This window comes from Oncorhynchus mykiss, chromosome 5 (genome assembly GCF_013265735.2).
Source record: "Oncorhynchus mykiss isolate Arlee chromosome 5, USDA_OmykA_1.1, whole genome shotgun sequence".
NCBI classification, from domain to species: Eukaryota; Metazoa; Chordata; class Actinopteri; order Salmoniformes; family Salmonidae; genus Oncorhynchus; species Oncorhynchus mykiss.
This window is the reverse complement of record NC_048569.1, coordinates 64,145,399-64,169,924: the sequence shown is the minus strand read 5'-3', so window position 1 is coordinate 64,169,924 and position 24,526 is coordinate 64,145,399. Positions and strand designations below refer to the sequence as shown.

The 24,526-nt window shown below is 41.5% G+C and overlaps 1 protein-coding gene and 1 pseudogene across 5 annotated transcripts; one reads left to right on the top strand and one right to left on the bottom strand.

Annotated features, from left to right (window-relative positions):
* The first annotated feature begins 550 nt into the window (after positions 1-550).
* LOC110522984 lies at positions 551-11,512 on the top strand (annotated as a pseudogene).
* Positions 11,513-11,818: 306 nt separating this feature from the next.
* crlf1b (cytokine receptor-like factor 1b) lies at positions 11,819-23,829 on the bottom strand. Of its 5 annotated transcripts, none has more exons than XM_021603845.2 (8): positions 23,384-23,829; positions 21,712-21,990; positions 19,745-19,874; positions 19,228-19,397; positions 15,621-15,778; positions 15,121-15,289; positions 13,806-13,991; positions 11,819-12,964 (listed from the first exon to the last, which is right to left on the bottom strand). In XM_021603845.2, exons 1-8 carry the CDS (start codon positions 23,439-23,441, stop codon positions 12,948-12,950), a joined length of 1,167 nt encoding a protein of 388 aa, XP_021459520.2. In that variant the 5' UTR covers positions 23,442-23,829; the 3' UTR covers positions 11,819-12,947. The 5 variants fall into 5 exon arrangements, with proteins under 5 accessions (XP_021459520.2, XP_021459519.2, XP_036833952.1 ...); XM_021603844.2 differs by having other exon boundaries at positions 11,819-12,788; XM_036978057.1 differs by having other exon boundaries at positions 13,810-13,991.
* Between the last annotated feature and the right edge of the window lie 697 nt (positions 23,830-24,526).

The following is a 24,526-nucleotide window of genomic DNA, read 5'->3' as shown; positions in this document are numbered from 1 at the left end:
GACAAAGTGAAGTTAGGATATAAAAGTTATCCTGTACGTGCCAAATACATTACGATGTTACAGATGTCAAGCTTATGGGCATATGGCATCCGTGTGTAGGAGGGAGCGTGTGTAGTAGGAATGTGACAAAGACAAAGGAATGTGTAGTATTGGGGAAAGTAATGGAATGTGTTAATTGTAGGGGTGCCCATGGAGCTGGGGATCCAAATTGTCGTGTGAGAGAGATGCAGATTGAGGTTTCCAGGGTTAGAGTAGTGCAGAAGTTGTCATGCTGAGGCAGTGAAGAAAGTAGAGGAAGATGGGCAAGGGGAGGAGTGGTGAGAGTAGTAGAGGTATACCAGTACAGAGGGATAGGACAAAAGTGATACGTTTCAGTAAGTTTGGATTTTTAGCATTTATAGCAATGGTTATCAACTGTACTGCAGGGATGGAACCGAAGTCACAAAAAAATGGAGGTTGTGGTGACAGGTGCAGAGAGGTATTTGGGTGTGCGAGACTTGACATCAGAAGAGTTACAGGGTGTGATGTCCCATCCTTTCAGGATGATGGCATGAGGTAGGAATAAATACATTCAATTAGTGGAGTATGGTGGTTTTAATGTAATTTTATATAATTTTGAAATTAGTGAGTGTAGTGTTAGATGGTAGGGTATTTATTTAGTAAATTTGTATTTTTCAAGCAAAGCATAAAGGAGTTGTACTCCAGTCTAGTAGTAATCAAATTTTATTTGTCACATACACATGGTTAGCAGATGTTAATGCGAGTGTAGCGAAATGCTTGTGCTTCTAGTTCCGACAATGCAGTAATAACCAACAAGTAATCTAGTTAACAATTCCAAAACTACTACCTTATACACAAGTGTAAGGGGATAAAGAATATGTACATAAAAATATATGAATGAGTGATGGTACAGAGCAGCATAGGCAAGATACAGTAGATGGTATTGAGTGCAGTATATACATATGAGATGACTATGTAAACAAAGTGGCATAGTTAAAGTGTCTAGTGATACATGTATTACATAAAGATGCAGTAGATGATATAGAGTACAGTACATACGTATACATATGAGATGAATAATGTAGGGTGTGTAAACATTATATTAGGTAGCATTGTTTAAAGTGGCTAGTGATATATTTTTCATCATTTCCCATCAATTCCCATTATTAAAGTGGCTGGAGTTGAGTCAGTGTGTTGGCAGCAGCCACTCAATGTTACTGGTGGCTGTTTAACAGTCTGATGGCCTTGAGATAGAAGCTGTTTTTCAGTCTCTCAGTCCCAGCTTTGATGCACCTGTACTGACCTCGCCTTCTGGATGATAGCGGGGTGAACAGGCAGTGGCTCGGGTGGTTGTTGTCCTTGATGATCTTTATGGCCTTCCTGTGACATCGGGTAGTGTAGGTGTCCTGGAGGGCAGGTAGTTTGCCCCTGGTGATGCGTTGTGCAGACCTCACTACCCTCTGGAGAGCCTTACGGTTGTGGGCGGAGCAGTTGCCGTACCAGGCGGTGATACAGCCCGACAGGATGCTCTCGATTGTGCATCTGTAGAAGTTTGGGAGTGCTTTTGGTGACAAGCCAAATTTCTTCAGCCTCCTGAGGTTGAAGAGGCGCTGCTGCGCCTTCTTCACGATGCTGTCTGTGTGGGTAGACCAATTCAGTTTGTCTGTGATGTGTACGCCGAGGAACTTAAAACTTACTACCCTCTCCACTACTGTTCCATCGATGTGGATAGGGGGGTGTTCCCTCTGCTGTTTCCTGAAGTCCACAATCATCTCCTTAGTTTTGTTGACGTTGAGTGTGAGGTTATTTTCCTGACACCACACTCCGAGGGCCCTCACCTCCTCCCTGTAGGCCGTCTCGTCGTTGTTGGTAATCAAGCCTACCACTGTTGTGTTGTCCGCAAACTTGATGATTGAGTCAGGAAGTCCAGTACCCAGTTGCACAGGGCGGGGTCGAGACCCAGGGTCTCATGCTTGATGACAAGCTTGGAGGGCACTATGGTGTTAAATGCCGAGCTGTAGTCGATGAACAGCATTCTCACATAGGTATTCCTCTTGTCCAGATGGGTTAGGGCAGTGTGCAGTGTGGTTGAGATTGCATCGTCTGTGGACCTATTTGGGCGGTAAGCAAATTGGAGTGGGTCTAGGGTGTCAGGTAGGGTGGAGGTGATATGGTCCTTGACTAGTCTCTCAAAGCACTTCATGATGACGGAAGTGAATGCTACGGGGCGGTAGTCGTTTAGCTCAGTTACCTTAGCTTTCTTGGGAACGTGCTACTGGTTTGCACCTCACGTATTAACCAAGTTGTACATCGACATTTTCAAGATCATTTCCATGGTAAGTTTGTGTATTGTTGCAGTACATTTGAGGCAACAACATGCAGTTTGTATATAAAAGCTAGATAGCTCGCGTGGGCCAAGTGAGCAATAGACAGGGCAAGAAGCTAGCTACAATGCCAAGTAGGCACATTGCTGTGTAACTATCAAGCTAGCTATAACAATATCGTTTAATAACTAAAGTTAGTTAGCTAATAAACACTGGTTGAATCAACTTTGTTTCCACGTCATTTCAATGAAATTACGTCTTTACCCAGTGGGGTAGGTAAATGGACATTGCCAAGTTCTGCAAAACATGTTGTAACTATGTTAATCTAACTAACACCAGCTCCCAAATATAGTTATAATATAGGTATATATGCTAACTAACTTTTGTGTTCACATTATGTCCATTCTCCTAGGTACCCAGACTTTCAAGCATTGGCCCATTGACTGTATGCTGTTCAAGCTGAAAGGCTTTTCAATGAGTAAGTTGATTTTTCAAAATTGGTACATAGATGCACCTCCTGCCTTTCTGTTCACTTAAAGTAGGTTGATGAAGGTGGTCTAACTATCATCATGTTTATTTCTCTCCAGAGGCCATGAAGCATACATGAGGACAGGGCCCCACTATGACTTTGACCACTACAGACAGCTGGTGGACGAGAACGCAAGCTTTCTGTGGCCTCTTGAAGAAGGTGTTGGAGATCAAGGAGCGGCTGCACCAGGACTTTGCCTGTCCAGAGCTTTCTGGACACTTAGACAAGCTGCATAGTAAGGAGAAGCAAAAGCTTTGAGCTGGTCAACAGGGGCTGAAGTCCAAACATTTTATTTTTACCCCCTCAGCCCTTGCGCTAGCTACTTTCCTTCGGGGAATCCCTGTTGAAACCGGATGCAGTTTGATTGTCATCTTAAGTGGTTCAATTCCCTAACGTTTCCCCCTCAGCTCTTGATTTAGCTCAAGGGAGCAAGTGAACAACTTTGGTCACTTGTGGTATTTCTATGACTGACAATAGAATGCAAACTGTAGTCATGTCAAACTCTGGTGGCTGTGGAGTGTCACATTGAATCTACAAGGCCGCATTTTTGGCACGTCAGAAAAAAGTACAGTGGGGCAAAAAAGTATTTAGTCAGCCACCAATTGTGCAAGTTCTCCCACTTAAAAAGATGAGAGAGGCCTGTAATTTTCATCATAGGTACACTTCAACTATGACAGACAAAATTAGAAGAAAATATCCAGAAAATCACATTATAGGATTTTTTATGAATTTATTTGCAAATTATGGTGGAAAATAAGTATTTGGTCAATAACAAAAGTTTATCTAAAAACTTTGTTATATACCCTTTGTTGGCAATGACAGAGGTCAAACGTTTTCTGTAAGTCTTCACAAGGTTTTCACACACTGTTGCTGGTATTTTGGCCCATTCCTCAATGCAGATCTCCTCTAGAGCAGTGATGTTTTGGGGCTGTTGCGGGGCAACACGGACTTTCAACTCCCTCCAAAGGTTTTCTATGGGGTTGAGATCTGGAGACTGGCTAGGCCACTCCAGGGCCTTGAAATGCTTCTTACGAAGCCACTCCTTCATTGCCCGGGCGGTGTGTTTGGGATCATTGTCATGCTGAAAGACCCAGCCACGTTTCAGCTTCAATGCCCTTGCTGATGGTAGGCTTTGTTACTTTGCTCCCAGCTCTCTGCAGGTCATTCACTAGGTCACCCCGTGTGGTTCTGGGATTTTTGCTCACCGTTCTTGTGATCATTTTGACCCCACGGGGTGAGATCTTGCGTGGAGCCCCAGATCGAGGAAGATTATCAGTGGTCTTGTATGTCTTCCATTTCCTAATAATTGCTCCCACAGTTGATTTCTTCAAACCAAGCTGCTTACCTATTGCAGATTCAGTCTTCCCAGCCTGGTGCAGGTCTACAATTTTGTTTATGGTGTCTTTTGACAGCTCTTTGGTCTTGGCAATAGTGGAGTTTGGAGTATGACTGTTTGAGGTTGTGGACAGGTGTCTTTTATACTGATAACAAGTTCAAACAGGTGCCATTAATACAGGTAACGAGTGGAGGACAGAGGAGCCTCTTAAAGAAGAAGTTACAGGTCTGTGAGAGCCAGAAATCTTGCTTGTTTGTAGGTGACCAAATACTTATTTTCCACCATAATTTGCAAATAAATTAATAAAAAATCCTACAATGTGATTTTCTGGATTTTTTTCCTCATTTTGTCTGTCATAGTTGAAGTGTACCTATGATGAAAATTACAGGCCTCTCTCACCTTTTTAAGTGGGAGAACTTGCGCAATTGGTGGCTGACTAAATACTTTTTTGCCCCACTGTATATAGCTAGCTTGCTAAAAAAATAAATAAATAAAGAATAAAGAAACGTCCCTTTTTCAGGACCCTGTCTTTCAAAGATAATTTGTAAAAATCCAAATAACTTCATAGATCTTCATTGTAAAGGGCATGACAAAGCCACCAGCCATACTGCTCATTCTGTGCGTGATTTCCTGCAAGACAGGAATGTCAGTGTTCTGCCATGGCCAGCGACGAGTCCGGATCTCAAACCCATTGAGCACGTCTGGGACTTGTTGGATTGGAGAGTGAGGGTTAGGGCCATTCCCCCCCCAGAAATGTCCGGTGCCTTGCAGGTGCCTTGGTGGAAGAGTGGGGCAACATCTCACAGCAAGAACGGGCAAATCTGGTGCAGTCCATGAGGGGGCGATGCACTGCAGTACTTAATGCAGCTGGTGGCCACACCAGATACTGACTGTTACTTTTTATTTTGACCCCAACCCCATTTCTGTTAGACACATGTCTGTGGAACATGTTCAGTTTGTCTCAGTTGTTGAAATCTTATGTTCATACAAATATTTACACATGTTAAGTTTGCTGAAAATAAACGCAGGTGACAGTGAGAGGACGTTTATTTATTTTTTTGCTGTGTGTGTGTGTATACACACTACCGTTCAAAAGTTTGGGGACACTTCGAAATATCCTTGCTTTTGAATTAAAAGCACTTTTCCCCACATTAAAATAAAATCAAATTGATCAGAAATACAGTAGACATTGTTAATGTTGTAAATGACTATTGTAGCTGGAAATGGCAGATTTTTTTAATGGAATATCTATATAGGCTTACAGAGGCCCATTATCAGCAACCATCACTCCTGTGTTCTAATAGCACGTGTTAGCTAATCCAAGTTGATAATTTTAAAATAGTAATTGATCATTAGAAAGCCCTTTTGCAATTATGGTAGCACAGCTGAAAACTGTTGTACTGATTAAAGAACCAATAAAACTGGCATTTAGACTAGTTGAGTGTCTGGCTTTAAAATATTCTGTCTGATAGGCTAATTGACATCGTTTAAGTCAATTGGAGGTGTACCTGTGAATGTATTTCAAGGTCTACCTTCAAACTCGGTGCATCTGCTTGACATCATGAGACAATCAAAAGAAATCAGCCAAGTCCTTAGCAAAAAAATTGTAGACCTCAACAAGCCTGGTTCATCCTTGGGAGCAATTTCCAAACGCCTGAAGGTACCACGTTCATCTGTACAAACAATAGTACGCAAGTATAAACACCATGGGACCATGCAGCCGTCATACCGCTCAAGAAGGAGAAGCATTCTGTCTCCTAGAGATGAATATACTTTGGTGTGAAAAGTGCAAATCAATCCCAGAACAACAGCAATGGACCGTATGAAGATGCTGGAGGAAACAGGTACAAAAGCATCTATATCCACAGTAAAACAAGTCCTATATCAACATAACCTGAAAGGTGCTCAGCAAGGAAGAAGCCACTGCTCCAAAACCGCCATAAAAAAAGCCAGACCACGTTTTGCAACTGCACATGGGGACAAAGATTGTACTTTTTGGAGAAATGTCCTCTGGTCTGATGAAACAAAAATAGAACTGTTTGGCCATAATGCCCATTGTTATGTTTGAAGGAAAAAGAGGGAGGCGTGCTAGCTGAAGAACACCATCCCAACCGTGAAGCACGGGGGTGGCAGCATCATGTTGTGGAGGTGCTTTGCTGCAGGAGGGACTGGTGCACTTCACAAAATAGATGGCATCATGAGGTAGGAAAATGATGTGGATATATTGAAGCAACATCTCAAGACATCAGTTAAAGCTTGGTCGCAAATGGGTCTTCCAAATGGACAATGACCCCAAGCATACTTCCAAAGTTGTGGCAAAATGGCATAAGGACAACAAAGTCAAGGTATTGGAGTGGAAATCACAAAGCCTTGACCTCACAATCCCATAGAAATTTGTGGGCAGAACTGAAAAGGCGTGTGCGTTCAAGGAGGCCTACAAACCTGACTCAGTTACAACCAGCTCTGTCAGGGGGGCCAAAATTCACCCAACTTATTGTGGGAAGCTTGTGGAAGGCTACCCAAAATGTTTGACCCAAGTTAAACAATTTAAAATTGTAATTGAGTGTATGTACATTTCTGACCCACTGGGAATGTGATGAAAGAAATAAAAGCTGAAATTAATAATTCTCTCTACTATTATTCTGACATTTTACATTTTTAAAATAAAGCGGTGATCCTAACTGACCTAAGACAGGTAATTTTTACTAGGATTGATTGAAACTGAGTTTAAATGTATTTGGCTAAGGTGTATGTAATCTTCCGACTTCCAACTTCAACTGTAGATATTCCATTTAAAAAATCAGCCGCTTCCAGCTACAAGTAATTTACAACATTAACAATGTCTACACTGTATTTCTGATCAATTTGATGTTATTTTAATGGACAAAATGTGCTTTTCTTTCAAAAACAAGTGACCCCAAACTTTTGAACGGTAGTATATATACATTGACTTTAGCGTTGGCAAATTGGCTTAGTCTCGTGATGAGGAGCCTGTAAAACGTTGCTAGATTCATAAACATATTTTTGAAATTTATTGGAAAAAAATATTTAACTATAAAACTAGCTAGCCGGCTATGGGTAACTGTAGCTAACTTCCTGACAGGAGTGCTAGCTAGATACGTTAGCTTAGTAGGTACATTAATAGCTTTAGGGTGGTTGTTTTTTAAGCTCCACTTCAAGATTTCCACCAAGGACGTTGCCTCTCCGATCATCACTCTCCCTTGCTTGGGCAAGGGACATTTTAAGGTACACTCGGATGTGACGATGTGATTCAAGGGCTGAGGGCTGTCTACTTTGAGTTTGAAACACAGTCAGTCTCTCTTACCCAGTACACTTTAGCCTGATTGCCAGTCTGTTTATGCTGTCATGTACAAAATGGCTTGACTATGCTCAATGGAGATGGCAAGAACACAACAGACCCCTACCCTTCTCCCCCCTGCGTGCGTGTGCACTTGCTCACTTCTCATGAATTGAAAGATTGTATTGGTATTAACATTGGCTTAACTAATTGTGTAACATATTTTTTTACTCCATGTTTAGTGGGACTGAACCGAAGTGCAGGCTCCATATTGCTGTAACAGTGCCTAGTTGATAGATGTTGATAGATGTTGGATCTTAGGGATTACATATGGATGTCAACCATTGAGTTTTATACAGCTTTGATGAATCTTCTTCAGTTGAACAAGTGTATATTGACAGTACATGTACAATAATGCAGTGTTCTGCAACTTCAGTCCTGGCAATTTACAGTATGTGCATGCTTTTATTCAAGCCCATTAATATCACACCTAATTCAAATCATGGTGTTCAGCCTTTGGGCCAGCTAACCAACATCTGTAACGATGTGTTTAAGAGACAAGTGCTCATTGTGCAGATGTATTTATGTTTTCAATAAATATTTGAAGAGGAAATGTAAAGGTAACTGCCAAACTAAAGGAAACACCAACATAAGGGCCTCAATAGGTCACTGAACCACCAGCACAGTTTCAATGCGCCTTGGCATTGATTCTACAAGTGTCTGGAACTCAATGGGAGGGATGCAACACCATTCTTCCATGAGAAATTCCATCATTGGTGTTTTGTTGATGGTGGTGGAAAATGCTGTCTCGTGCGCCACTCCAGAATCTCCCATAAGTGTTTTTATTTTTTTATTTAACTTTGAGACCAGGGTCTCATTTACAATGGTGCCCTGAGGACAACAGTACAACAAATTCAAAATGATGAATAAAAAATAAATTAACTACAAATTACATAATCAACACTACAGCTTCAAACACCACAAATACAGTTATTCCATCCAAACAGTTGAAATTCTCAACATGAAAGTCCTGAACTTCCCTAGAGGCACCAGAGAGTCAAGATGTAGGGAGTTTTGTAGGCTGTTCAAAAAATGGGGGCACCAAAACTGATGGCAGATTGACCTAAATCAGTGCGTAGTTGTGGAACCTTGAGTTAACCATCCCTGTGAACGGGTTTGGCGTGTCATATGTTTACATTTTAACAGTGAAGTGAGGTAGGTTGGAAGCTTGTGTAAACAAAGAGGGAATAATGGTGTGATCTACGGGACTCTACTGAGGACCATCCTTTTGATACAGGATGCAGTAATGTGTATTAAAACACGTGTGATAAAGTGAAGGGCACTATGGTGGACTGCATCCAAAGGTTGAAGAGTAGTGGCTGACAGGAAAGTTGACTGTACAATCTGGTTCCTGCTGTTTAGGGAGAGGTATGATCTAGTTACAGTATATAAAATAAGCCTTTAAATCTCAGCTTCTTAACTAGCTCTTCCGTATGTCATTTTTTAAAATGTTAAATTATTGTCAACCCAAAAGGCCAGATATTTATAGGATGAAAGAACCATCCAATGCATAAATGTGTAAGCCATCTGAAATATTTCTAAGAGAATTAGAAAACAACATGCGTTAAGTACTAAGTTTAAATCAACAAGGATTTTCTGCAAAGCGGAATTGCAACTCCAACAGCCTGGTCAGTTGTAGGGGCAATAGCATACGTAGGTTTCATCTGCATACAGGTGATTGTTACAGGTTTTTGCAGATTGACCAATATTATTTGTATAAATAGTTAAGATGTCCCAAAATCTACCCCCGCGGGTTACCTTTAGTAATATCGAGGTTACTTGACACCATCAGAAAGCACACATTGTGTCCTGTCTGACAGATAGTTTCCAAACCACTTGCAAGACGTCTGGTCGAGGCCCATTTCAGACAACCTTTGAATGAGTAGGGGATGCTCAACAGTATCAAAGGCCTTGGATAGGTCTGTAAATATGGCAGCCCAGTGAATCCTATGATCTAAGCAATTTAGTATAATATTTAAGAAACTGTGCTATATCCAGGTCCAAAACCAGACTGGTTCACATTAAGAATATAATTTAAGTTATAAAAGGTACTTGACAGTTTGCCAGTGATTCTAATATTTTTGCAAGGCAAGATTAGTTTAGAAATTGGGCAGTAATTATCTAGGTCAGGATCTCCACCAATGGGGAGGGCATGTGCTGCCTTCCAGATATTAGGGATAGCACCAGAAGCAATTGTTAAATTAAAATGTGAGTCAAAGGTTCTAAAATGAGGGGGGCAGAACACTGCAGTAGAAAGGGATCGTGTGTATTTTTTGTTGTTGTTGACACAAATGTTTTGCAAGACACTTAATACATAATTGACATAAAATGGTTCAAATGGGGGAAAAAAGGGTGAGAGCAGAGAATGATGCACTTCCAGGCCATGTTAAGAGGTGAATATAGGACTCCCTCTAGTGGAACTTGAGGTATTTTCAGAAACCATTCTGTCAAATAGATGGCCAGCGGAGGCTAAATGGTAATTAAAAGCACCAACAATGTCATTTGTGTGTCTGTTATGGGAGCAGAGGCATGTCATGACCTGCTGGGGCAAAGACTTGACCACATTCCAGAATTGAGCTGGATTTCCACCCCTCTCAGATACACAATTCAAGAAGTACGTTGACTTTGCTTTTCTAACCAGAGTAAGACATCTATTCTTCAAAGAGAGAGAGAGAGCACACACCCTCCCACACATACAACCCCAGGTCATACAGGAAATGCTGCTCATTGCAAGTGTTCAATTGGGTTGCGACCTGGTAACAGACACACACACTTTAAACCCCCTATTTGCCTTTGAGACCTATTTCAAAGTCAGATCTTTTCTTCTAGCCATGGTAGCCAAAATACTGGGCAACTGGGCATTTTTATACATGACCCTAAGCATGTTGGGATGTTAATTGCTTTATTGACTCAGTAACCACACCTGTGTGGAAGCACCTGCTTTCAATATACTTTGAATTCCTAATGGTTTCCTTTATTCTGGCAGTTACCTGTAGTTTACATGTTGTCAACAATCCTTTGATTCTAAGCCAACCACGCCTGTTTTTGTCCACGGTTGCGCACACATCGCTTTTGTTGCTGAACAACCCATCCTTCCATAATGCATGACCTCCAAGGTTCATCACAAGACTTCTTCCAGTCAGCCACAAGGGGTCAGGTTTGTCCTCTGAGAATGTAACAAATATCCTGTATTTTCTGCTTCATTGTTCAGGGATGGAACATGACTAGGTAAATTAGAGATGCATAGGGTCAGACATTATTCTTGTTATCAATCGAGAGAAGGTATCATGCAACAAATGTCTCAAATAGTAGAGAAACTTCTTACGGATCTGACATCGTAATGCACAATTGTAATGTGAAGCGCAGAATCTCAGGCAGTAAACAGGAGAATTTAACAAGATTTAAATAATGGCTTTCATTTTCCATACTATCAATTTTCCCAATGTTAAATGTCTGGCATCGGCTTTCCTTCTGGGCAAGGCACGGGCTAGTATTAACATTTGATTGCTCCAGCTCAACGTTTGATAAATGGTTTGCACATGTCTGATGTGTCTTGTCCAGACGGCCAAGCTGCAGCTGGCAAAGCAGAAGGCTCAGGATCACCCAGTGGATGAGGGCTGTCAGGAGAAGATCCAGGAGATCAAGCAGGAGTAAGTGCAGATTTTACCCCTGCTTTCAGGGCTTTATCTCCCCATTGACCCACCCATTCCCTCAATGAGCTGACTCTAAAAATGGAGTGTTGTAGCTGCTGAAGCAGCTCAGTGTCTCGTTAAGCTGCTCCATTGTCATGTCTGATCACTGATGTCATTTTTCATTAGGCCTACCTGCTGTTTGCATGCAGACTACTCACAGGAATGCACTCAATCCTCTTATACCTCTGTCTCCCCTCCTGCAGCATCATAAAAAATAAAGAGGCCCTGAGTGAGATCCTGCAGAACTTTAAATACGACTAGGAGGAGTCGTAGTGATGGGGACTCCCTGGAGGCTGCTGCCCAGACAGGGATTGATGGACTGCTCTGCTACAACTTTCCTCTTTGTATTAATTTGCCTAAGTTATTGATCCCTCCCTCACGCCACCTGACTGCTGCAGTTTCTTGCATCCCAGAGTCATTCCATACCGTGTCTCTGTGTGTGTATGCCTGTGTGGCCTTAGCAAAAAAATATATTTTTTCTCCTGTCCTGTAAATATTTTTAAGGATACAAATATTGCCTTGGCCTTAAATATACTTCAATAATCTGACAATTGCTTTCTTAATAAAAAACATTCCAAGGCAAGTGTCATTCTTTTATTGTTTTATAGACAAAAATGGTCAAACTATGACATATTCATAATTATTATTGATAATTGAACATAACTTAATGAGAGACATATTACTTAGGATCTCTTAAATATGCAGATAAAAAAATATAAAAATGTCTTAATCCGCACAGTCACACAGACACAGTATATACAGTTAAACTTTATGCCACTTCATTTCAATAAGAGGAATCCAGAGTGGTGCAAACCCTCAGGACAAGAGAACACTTCCATATTAACAACAAACTGCAGAATGGGCTTTGGTCATGGTGACCCACAAACCTGACTTCAATCCAAAAATATATCAAGCTCAATTGCTATTACTGCAACAAAGCCAATCTACAAAATGGTGTGTTAGCATTTGCTAGCATACCAACCATGTTTTTGCCAGTAAAAGGCCCATACAATTAAATTGCATTGACACATAGCTTAGACAACTGTGTGGCTATTAAAGTGGTTAGAATGGAAATACATTATGAAAGTACATTCATCTTCTAGAATGCTGACAAATGTTCTGTGATTGAGTTTTCTGAACAGGAGCTGAATTAGTGAAGTTCTTTGTACTGTATATGACATTCCAGGAGGATTGCGTAATGCCCTTGTCTCTCTGGTAAAAGTCTGTGAAGCTGGCCACTACGTGTCTGATCTGATGGTAGTCAGTAAGATGATTTATGGCCATCTGAGTCAAACATGTACTAATGCTACATTAAGAAACGTTTCCATGCTCCCACTCAGTGATCAGAGAAAGGCTCTCCTCTTTGCCACTCCCCGGAGATGTGTATGTAAGAGAGAGTGTGTGTGGAGAGGAGGGGATCGAGCAGTTCTTCGAGATAGGTATTGGTATCTGAGCAAAGAGTGATTCCACTCTATTTGAATCCTGGGCTGCAGACAGTAGTGTAACGCTGGCGTCTCGCATCAGTTCTTTTTCTGTTCCATATGGATTCCTACAAAAAAAAGTTGCTGTGTGTGACCAAATGCTGGAATATCCAGAGTGTTGGATGGCTTTTACCCACAGGCCTCAAAGTGGCCTTCTAAGACAGTTTCTCAGTTGCTGTTGTGAATGTTGTTAAAATACTTCAATGATGTTTAGCATGTGTTAGGATTTATCGCATTGTAGAATCTGAAAGAGAAAACATATGCTTAATATTGGGATAATTAAATAGACAAAGGATGGAAATTCATATCATTATCATACTGACACCAATTGCGTATTGGTAATAGCCAGTTAAACTGCTCCTTTTTTCTCTGAGGTTAATCAATATACGCCTGTCAGAGCAGTTAAACACAGACATTATTCAGGGACACCACACAAATCAGGTGAGATAAAAGACTCGGGCAGTTCCCTTGTCCTCAGTAGCATAACAACCAGCGATTGGGTTCAGGGGGCGAACAGAGGATGTGGCTTAGCGGTGAGCTCAGTCCTCCTGGCTGCCATTTGGGCTCAGTTATGTTGTGAAACAAGCTCCTCACGTCACAGAGAGACAAAACACAAAAGGAACACATTATAGTGGTTGTTAATTATATTTACATGCTCATTTCCCTTTGTTGTGGCAATCGACTGAAGATCATAAGTCTATGCCATTAAAATATGTAATAAAATTAGATTTCATGACTTGGAGAACTGAGCGGATATCAACTTTATGCTGTACTCTGGGCCAATAAAGTGGAAACCGCACACATACCTGAACATAAAACATCAGACTGAGACTTCAGAAAGTCTAACCAGTTCTAGGGAAATGGTTCTGTGTGCTTCCAAAACGCTGACCACATCGCAAAACACAAAAGTACAATTCAGGACAAAGGGGGTCAGAGAATAGGGGTGTATGCAGAGTTCAACACATTGACAACAGAGGGTGTTGTTGTGATAAGGAGCTACAGTAGCCTAGTAGTACATAATCATGGTGCATAACCGTGAAGCCTATGCTGAGCTGGAACAGAAATAAAGGGGATATTATTCTTACCTACATGGTTGCGTGTTTTATGAGATTTCTGCAGCCACACCCGCCACTGGTCGTAGAGTTTGATTGACATGCCGCTGCAGCCGCATGCGTGTTTGCGGACCCAGCCAAAGAACTGCTTGAGCTCCCGTCGCAGGGTGGAGTTCTGCTCGCCCGACTTGGGGTCACATGACCCACTCTGCAGCGGCTCTGCCCAGGGAGAAGGAAGGCAGCAGTGTGGTCAAGGACAAGGTTAGATAGAGAGGATAGCTCCTGCATGCTGTCCACGCACTACCTGCAGTAGTTGGACCATTATGTGTTTTTGTTTGACCATGGGGAAAAAGAGCTATCGCGTAAACACCTCAATTCAGGTTTAATGGAATTGAACCCACTGTCTCTTCCTACAACTAAACCAGCTGGGACCAGATTTGTCAGTGGCTCACACAGGGCTAGGACCTCAGCATGACCTCTGGGCTCTGGCTATCGTGAAAGGTCATTCTGCTGCGTATTGAGAATAGTCCATTTGATTACAATAGATTTGATATGACTACAATAGAAGGGATTCACAAAATGGATCTGGTGCACATCCAGTGTAGAGGGCAACATTATTATAAAGCCTGCCACAACCAATACTCCATGGCAAACAACAGAGCCTGATAACAACTTCCTCCCCATTGGAAGTAAATACCACATAACCTATGTAACCCATTATCTGCTGTTGTATTCCCCAAATCTGTTTCCACTCTGTGTTAATTCCCTGTGTGCAACTGACAGACTGCATTTCAACTTGATCAATTTTTCAAGGCTAACGAAAGTGAAAAAGAAGTCTATCTATCAGATGTCCCCCTCAGCTCTTTGCAATTTCAGCTTGAGTTCTTTAATCCTTGGATGAAAGATCTCTATCGTGTCATTTGATGTTTGGCTTTCTGGGGTCACATACGGTTTGGATCTCATTTTCCCAGGATGTTGAAGCCTAATCTGGGATGAGGTTATTGTTTCTTTGGTTTATTTGGCAATGAAAGGTTGATTATTAGTGGGTAGTTTTTATGTCCCATGGCTTATGAGCTATAATAACACTGTTTGATCTAATAATAAACTTTGGGAAGTATTAAAGATTACGACATATCTCCCACAATAATATCTCCAATGTGCACTATTGAAGATCATTTTTATTAATATCCCCTTAATAGCATTGAAAACGCATGTAACAAGTGCTCACGAATGTCATAATTACCCCCGCAAGAATATACTCTATGTCTGATCTAACTAAATGCTAATGAAGCTATTTAAGCCCTTATAATATCCTTCCCCTTCAAGAGCTATGTAAATCTTTACTCACCACTGTGGGGCGTGGAGGCAGCTGTAGGGTGGCTCCAGTCACTCCAGATCCCAGCCTTCCTGGAGCCGTAGATCCCCACTGGGTTACACCTCACCTGGACAAAGTATACTGTCCCTTCCCTTAGCCCTGCTAGCCGGCACGATGTCTGGTTACCTACATCATCCACCAACTGAGCGCAATATCAAAGGAAACATATAAAAACACGCTCACAGTGAAGCTATTAACCACCACGCTCACACGTTCGGTAGTATAAATCAGATTTTCACACATAGCACTTGTATATTTCAGTGGAAACAGAACTCACAAACAAGCATGCACAAGCTTGGTTTAACAGCCAAAATATAGCTCTATAGTCCCTCGAGAGTACCTGCCACTCATGCATCTCAAATATTTACACAGATAAAAGATGCCATCGGGTTTCTGAATCATAGAGACAGAGAGAGAAAGCGAGAGAGAGAGAGAGAAATGTGTCTGAATGTTGAAATAAAGTACTACTCTACCTTCCATTCAGTGCTGTCTTCCAGTCGGTAACGTATCTGGTATTTGGCCTGGAAGAGGAAGTCTTTAAGTGCCGGAGGGCTGCCCCAACGCACTGTTAGCTGGTCCTCAAGCTCCCCCACACGACTCACATGGACGTTGTCTGGAGGGTCTGTAGTCACTGAAACAACAGGGACACAGACACAGGTTAGTCACAAAGCTGTGTCGTTATATGCCAAGACTACGGAACACAAAACTCAGTACAAAGAGTATATCACACTCTCAGCACTGCTTCATAAGCACTAAAATACTGTATACAATCTTCGTTGTTTAAGGTTTTGCAGAAGATTATGTTCTGTACTTCTGACAGAACAAGTAGTGGACTGATCAGCATCCTTTGGATGACCCCAACAAAGTGTACCTGAAAGCACTCTCCCCTCTGAGAAACATAAATATTGTACCACACTGTAAAGACACTACAGCTACAGTGCCTTGCGAAAGTATTCGGCCCCCTTGAACTTTGCGACCTTTTGCCACATTTCAGGCTTCAAACATAAAGATATAAAACTGTATTTTGTTGTGAAGAATCAACAACAAGTGGGACACAATCATGAAGTGGAACGACATTTATTGGATATTTCAAACTTTTTTAACAAATCAAAAACTGAAAAATTGGGCGTGCAAAATTATTCAGCCCCTTTACTTTCAGTGCAGCAAACTCTCTCCAGAAGTTCAGTGAGGATCTCTGAATGATCCAATGTTGACCTAAATGACTAATGATGATAAATACAATCCACCTGTGTGTAATCAAGTCTCCGTATAAATGCACCTGCACTGTGATAGTCTCAGAGGTCCGTTAAAAGCGCAGAGAGCATCATGAAGAACAAGGAACACACCAGGCAGGTCCGAGATACTGTTGTGAAGACGTTTAAAGCCGGATTTGGATACAAAAAGATTTCCCAAGCTTTAAACATCCCAAGGAGCACTGTGCAAGCGATAATATTGAAATGGAAGGAGTATCAGACCACTGCAAATCTACCAAGACCTGGCCGTCCCTCTAAACTTTCAGCTCATACAAGGAGAAGACTGATCAGAGATGCAGCCAAGAGGCCCATGATCACTCTGGATGAACTGCAGAGATCTACAGCTGAGGTGGGAGACTCTGTCCATAGGACAACAATCAGTCATATATTGCACAAATCTGGCCTTTATGGAAGAGTGGCAAGAAGAAAGCCATTTCTTAAAGATATCCATAAAAAGTGTAGTTTAAAGTTTGCCACAAGCCACCTGGGAGACACACCAAACATGTGGAAGAAGGTGCTCTGGTCAGATGAAACCAAAATTGAACTTTTTGGCAACAATGCAAAACGTTATGTTTGGCTTAAAAGCAACACAGCTCATCACCCTGAACACACCATCCACCCTGTAAAACATGGTGGTGGCAGCATCATGGTTTGGGCCTGCTTTTCTTCAGCAGGGACAGGGAAGATGGTTAAAATTGATGGGAAGATGGATGGAGCCAAATACAGGACCATTCTGGAAGAAAACCTGATGGAGTCTGCAAAAGGCCTGAGACTGGGACGGAGATTTGTCTTCCAACAAGACAATGATCCAAAACATAAAGCAAAATCTACAATGGAATGGTTCAAAAATAAACATCTCCAGGTGTTAGAATGGCCAAGTCAAAGTCCAGACCTGAATCCAATCGAGAATCTGTGGAAAGAACTGAAAACTGCTGTTCACAAATGCTCTCCATCCAACCTCACTGAGCTCGAGCTGTTTTGCAAGGAGGAATGGGAAAAAATGTCAGTCTCTCGATGTGCAAAACTGATAGAGACATACCCCAAGCGACTTACAGCTGTAATCGCAGCAAAAGGTGGCGCTACAAAGTATTAACTTAAGGGGGCTGAATAATTTTGCACGCCCAATTTTTCAGTTTTTGATTTGTTAAAAAAGTTTTAAATATCCAATAAATGTCGTTCCACTTCATGATTGTGTCCCACTTGTTGTTGATTCTTCACAAAAAAATACAGTTTTATATCTTTATGTTTGAAGCCTGAAATGTGGCAAAAGGTCGCAAAGTTCAAGGGGGCCGAATACTTTCGCAAGGCACTGTATATCTAGACACCACAGCCACCAAGCTTGAATAAAACATGGTGATGAATGTTTAATGTCAGGGCTGGGCTGTACTGTTGTCCAGCACCAACGCTGTCTCCCTCATGTACTCTGACAGAACACTTTGCTTCTCTCCTTAAATTCACTTTATTTCACAGTCTATCCACTGCATTTGATTGTTTCTCTCTCCCTTCCTTTCTATCTCACTGTCTTATTCTCTTTCTTTCTCTCCTTCTACTCCTCGCTCTCCTTCTCTCTCTCCTGCTCTTTTTCTCTTCTTCTCTCTCGCCTTCTCTTTCTCCCCCTCCCCCCTATATTCTTCTCTCTCGCTTTCTCTCCCAGTCCTTTTAATGAGTGTAGTTATGGAAGCAGGGTAATGAGGTCAGTGTCTGTTTCTGCCTTCTCTCCCCAGTCTGATGATTTATGCACACAGTACTTTTGTCCCTCGCTCCAGCATTAAAAAAACATGTTTTCCCTACGCAATAAGGCTCTCAAAGAAGTAAATGACTTTGATGCCGCTGATAGAGGGAAAGGGGGGGGGGGATGAGAGAGAAGAGAGAGGGAGAAAGAGAGAGAATCATATAAAAATGTCAGCAGCCCATTTGTGATTTTCTATAAATCTATAGCTCCCTTCATTTCAGGTTTGCCTTGTTGTTTGTTTACTGATGCACTTTATTGGTTTGACCAAGTTCACCCCTGGGGGAGCAGAAAATCATGGAAGATTCCACAGAAAAATTCCACAGCTTATTGTTTCCATTGTGGAGAGGGTGAAGAAACAAGAGGTTAGTGATGCATCATGTTATAGGGATCCTCTGCCTTCCGACCAACCTACCTGTGGTCTCTAGATGTGTCAGGTACAGTAGGGATGTAGCAGACCAACACAAAGATCAATTGCGTACAGTTTTCTTTCTACTCACAGGGACACGCCTTAATCCTAAAGCTAGACAATACTGCAGCATTTGGCTAATGATAATCTTTTTTTACCATAAACTAGTGTTGTAAGCTGGCTTACTCCAACAATACAACACCAAAATGTACCAAGGCCAAGCTAAATGTTGTTGGAATTAACAAGTGATATTTAGTTTTGTGTCCTCAACCTTATCTATCCATCATCATTTGTGTATCACTTTTTTCCAAACGTCTGGTTTTTAGTGAACTTTTACGACAGGTCAGTTTATCTTTTATAATCACAGCCAGAATCGATGATATTGTTATAGGGATGGATTGAGAACACATAAAATTCCTTTCTCACATGAAAGTGTGTTAGCCATATGCAGGAGATCTGGTGGTGAGTTAGAGAGTGAAGTGAGGCGAGGAGGAGAGGAGAGAAAAAGGAAAGGATGGGCTCATGAAGGACTCATGTAACACGGGGGAGCGGAAGCATTTATCACACCCTCTTGTCACTATGGTGACGGGACACTTTCATGCCCTGCCCACTCTGGCACTCTGGTGAGGGCGGGGTGTGGCGGGCTGGGGAGCAGGAGGGAGACTGGGCCAAAGGCTCACTCCACTTACCCACATCCAGAATATCCAGAGTGATGACATCAGAGGTGGCAGTCCCCAGCTGATTGGACGCCTCCACCCAGATCTCGTAGGGAGTAAAGAGGGCCAAGTCCCGGGGGATGTAACACGTGTAGCGTTTCCCCGTGCTGTAGTCCTCACATTCTCTCTCTCGCCCGTACCACCTGCACAGAACACACAGCAACGTGAAGACAATCATATCTGTACTAAAATGGTCAATATTATGTACTGCCAACAAATAGCGAAGCGTATCATTTTTAGTGTGCCCTGGACCATGAAATGTTAACAGTACAAGGGGCATTACGAATCAAATGAAAGTCCATTACACATCTATCTGCAGTACAAAAGGCACAATTGCAGTCTTAGAAATGCCTCATCAGAATGACATAGGCCTCTAGTGAGTCAAATAAAGTAATTGTGTTCCAGGTGATGCATCTATCATTGTTTCTAAGCAGAAATTATGGTGGGTTGGGTGATCACCTGGGAGATGCTGGACATCTGTGGCTCTCACCTCAATTTGTACTTGAGGGTGTATTTGGTTTTGATGAAGGTTTCACCCCGACCACCGGGGGTCCACTTGCAGCTCAGGTCCTTTGTGTTTCGGGACCAGCAGGTTAGGTTGACCGGCTTCTCCGGGGGCACTGCATATTAACAGTGAGAATACATGGTTCTCTCAGTAACTAATCACAGTGGTTGTGTATCATACAAAGCATGCAGTGTCACTCATAATCCCTAGCATGAATTAAACAAAGTGGTTTTGAACCACAACAAATACATCACTATAATAGTTCCTATCACAATGGGTATAAATGGTCACTCAATCCCATAATCATACACTGGCACAGGTGTGTCAAATTCATTTTGCCCTGGGGGGCACATTCGGTGTTCAACGAGGTCCGGAGGGCTGCACTGAAAATTGGTTATAGTTCCTCAGAGTCAAAATTAGCAAAACATTTTCCTCTCTCCATCATTTTGAACAATTTCGAAGCTCCCTGACTGTCTAGCTTTCATTTTGGCTATTATTAGTGGGCTGGACACGGTCAAGACACTGTATGAATGTAGGTCCATTAACATTTCTAAACAGTTTAGATCTGGTTTTAGTCATTTTAAAGTGTATTGAGTTCGTTTCCCCCAACCCCCAAAAATATTTATAATAAATAAAAATAAGAATTCTATATATATTGTTTTTTTGTGGCCTCGGACCCAGCCAGTGGAGAGTAAGTTTGACACCCATGCACTGGCACATTACTTAACCTCAGACGACAGGCTAGAGGATTCAGCTGCCTGTCTCATTTCCTCTCAATGATAGACTATCAAACACAGATGTGGAGAGAGAGAAGCAAAGTAGTGGCGCTGATTACAACCTATTGAGCAGCTAAACTGAGGCTTTGGGGTATGATTCAAAGACAGCATTACATACTGTGCTGGGAGACACTACAGATTAGAGTGGGGTAAAATAACAGGCTTTAAAGAGCAACTACCTTTAAAAAGCAATGAATCCCTTTGAAAACGACCTACGTGACATCGATATAAGTCAGAAATAGTTATTCTAGTGTCAAAATTGACTGCAAAGTGTAAATAGGATTATTTTGTCTTGTCTAAAACGGAGTATGGAACATCTGTGCGTCACAATGGGTAAATTATGGTTGGGTTTTGATTTGACGATATACATTTGCCCTCTAACATGGGGTGAACAGATACAGTAATTGCTCTCTATCCAATAGCATAGACAATGAGACAGACCTGCCCAGCAGGCCGACTTTGTTTACATAAAACAACATGTCGTACATCTTTTACTTGAGAAAAACTGCACTAAACACCGTAGTTAGATGTAAAATTGCGCAACTAAAACATATTTGGCAAAAACGTCTAAATGAACTACAGATTTCTTATTTTAGTTATCTTAGATTAATTCTGGGGATTTTGAGGAAGTGAAATAATCTGCTTCTACAGTGTCTCATGGGGGACAAACATCATTAACCGTACGCGGAATCAGTAAGAAAACACTCCTCCGACACTGAAATCTTGTTTTTCTAATGAGCAACAGAAAAACACGTGCCAATAATGAGCAACAGAAAAACACGTGCCAATCGGAGTGTTCAGTGGTTCTTTAAAATCATAGCAAACACACAGTTTATCATCAAAAAGGCACAAAAAAAACAATAATCTCTTTGTAAATGCAGAGCCCTGAGCTGCTTACTCAGACAATACTGATGCAAACAAACAAATGCATTTGCCAATATCTCCTTGTTACCCCACAGCGCTGTCCTTTTGAGCACACCCCTTTTAATGCACCATGAAACGTCATAATACAGTTTTTCAGAACATCACAGAATTGGTTGAGATTTGTGATTTTCACCCAAATTTAAGGAGGAACTAAATCTGGAGGGGGAATATAATTTTGTTGTGGATTAAATGTACTGACAACTTGTCCCCAGAAGAAGTGGTTGAGGCCTCCAGGGCCAACCTGACACTTACTGCCCACGTACAGACAGGAGCCAGCCAGGACATGTCCGTCTCTGCTGTGACACACCAGGTTGTCCCCAGACTGCTGCTGGGAGCCGTTGAGGCGGTGCAAGGTGACACTGAGGCCGTTGGTGCTCAGCAGGCCGTAGGTGCTACTTGGGAGTCTCTTCCCGTTAAGGGTCCAGTACATAGTGTTGGCATGCAGCCCCCGCTCGGGGCTCACTGTGCACGTGGCCGTTAGGCTGGAGCCCATCCACAATGCTGGGTCTTGGGGGAAGATTACAGCCACCTCTGGGGGGGAGACACACAGACACACTTTACTTTATATGGGCTGCACTCCTAGAGGTGATGATGGCTTAACACGTATGGCAATAAACTTCGATTTGATTTGCTTGAAAAGGTTTGTTCTTGATCTCATGTCTGTTCAGAGTGAATAGATAATGAATCATAAGCAACCTTTGCTATTTTTTTGAGTGCAAACACTCGGAGAACATTCGGAGAAGAGCTGGCGATATTTATGGCCTGAGAGTAATGAAGTGGATTTATGGGTCCTGGGCTGAAACTGTTGGGAGATCACTTGGAGAGGTCAGACAAGGTTGGTCAAATTCTTCAATGCTTTTCCATCCTCACTAATCCTTTACTCTTCTGACTCTTGTCTTATGATTAATGCTTCATGAGAAATGCCTGGAGAAGCGATACTGTTTGAAATGTATTTTACCACTCGGTTCCTTTGGGGGAGATTCAAGGGTTAATGTAAGGTTTATTAAGTGTGCTCTTGGTGGGCGGTGGACAACCTATCTAACATATGTGCCAATATGCTGCTCACTATGAGTCTGACTGGGCTAAAGAGGACTGGGTGTGAGACATTTTGTGCTGAATTCAGTGTGTGCACTGATATTTCCACTTTATGTATAGCTACTCAAATGGGGTAAATTAATTGTATGTTTCACAGCAACATTGCAAATTAGGAATTTCAAATTAACTTGAAATGTTGAACTTGAAAACCGTTGTGGCACATTTCTCTGTTATTTCAGTGCTATATGAGTCCAATAATGCATTATAATGAAAAGCAATACAGTAGATATAAAATGATTCAGCATTCACTTTGTCTGTGGAAGATTGTCACAGAATAGCCTGTTGATTTCAATATGTGAAATATCAATGGAAAATAGTTTACATTTAGTCATGCACAAAGATGTATAATGCCATAATCATCTTACAATACGTTTTTGCAGACTTGTTGCATTAGACAGAGCCTAAGTAGTTATTACCAATTATTTACCATTTATAGGCAAATCCAGAATGCCCTATATTTTGGACAGCAAAAAATCTTGAAGTATGACATCTTCAAATATCACTCATCATCTGTTCATTCATTACTGTATAAATATATGTAATTTACTTTTATTACAGGTCAAACATTTGAGAACTTGGCAAGTACACATGTGGACAGTCTGGACACCTGTGATTCAGTGAGTCTTGTGTTCCGTGCCTTTCTTTACACAATGCACATACAATGTATCTAACACATTGTTAAGACTTGTACCATGTACATTAGATGTAACTTTTTTGTTGACAAATGGGGTAGCGCCCCTCCCCTTCAAATCAGTCTACCCGGAACGGGCTTATGGTAAATTTGGTAGTCGGCTTCTCACAATATCACACTTCAGAGTTTTGTACTTACGTGTCGATGAGGAGAACACACGTGGAACAAACAGTATGAGACACAACATGTAGATCATGTTTCAGATAGCCTTTTTGCCTTTTTCGTGTCCTTTCGCTCTCTTGTCCTTTCTTTCCCTCTTACCACACTCCTAAGGGAGAAAACGAAGGAGTTGAAACCCACCTCTCCAACAACGTTGAATCAACAGTCTGATTCTAACGAAGGAACTACGTTTTACATCGAACGTCGGAGCTCCGTATGTAAGTGCGGATAAGCTGATAAACAGTGCTTGTATGAAAGTAACTTAAGGTTTGCCTTTAGTTTAGTGAGGGTTTGCATTGGTGCACGCCTCAACAGCTACAACATTCAAGTTGATACTTTATAAGCCCCTCCCTTGTCTTCCCACACAGTCTCAAGTCATTATTGCTCTTTATTTTGTCATGTCCATTCCCCCCCAAAAGAAAAGAAAAAAACATGTCAAGAGCCCATTTTAAAGTATATGTTCTATTTTTTTCTATTCTAGTACACCCCCATCGATTTTATGTTTAGGTTTACTTCATTGTTAGGCTAGGCAGGTGATTTGATTCACTATAACACAGCATGAGGTTTATAGGGAAATGTGATTAAAGTTCTCTTAAGGCCCTATAATATAAAAGCAAAGCTAAATTCATACAGATTACATGGCACATTCTTACACTGTACAGGATCCATCCTATCCAAAGCACTCATTCGAATAATTGACTAAATATGCTATTTTGATGTTTATAAAACCAAAGTTAAATGTGGTGCAAATGTGTTTTTTCACTTTTCACATGACAAAGGGGTAAAGAGTGGCATTTAATTGTAAGGGGTTTATTACAGTAGGCTATAGTTAATACCTAGGCTATGCATTAATTAAAAATAATACACGTTTTTACATATATATTATAGGCCTATAATATAATTCTTGTTTAGGCTACAGAATAAAAGACTGTGGGTCAATAGTTGGCATGTCTCATAAGCTGCACTGTGCCATCAGGTGTGGTCTCTGTATTAGTCATATTTGTATACATAATTATATTATATTATTTGTATACATAATTATATTATTGCAATAATTCAATCTCCTATTTACAGATGCCTTGTGAATAAGGGAAGGCATCTTTATGCATAAATATAAGCATT

What these genes read in the sequence shown, in the direction of transcription:
- crlf1b (XM_021603842.2), bottom strand. Translation starts at nt 23,441, where the DNA reads ATGATCTACATGTTGTGTCTCATACTGTTTGTTCCACGTGTGTTCTCC. An exon ending in ACCCTCAAGTACAAATTGAG is followed by an intron (nt 19,398 to 19,744) that starts GTGAGAGCCACA and finishes TGTTCTGTGCAG; the next exon opens with GTGGTACGGGCGAGAGAGAG. An exon ending in TCTGGATATTCTGGATGTGG is followed by an intron (nt 15,779 to 19,227) that starts GTAAGTGGAGTG and finishes CTGTTGTTTCAG; the next exon opens with TGACTACAGACCCTCCAGAC.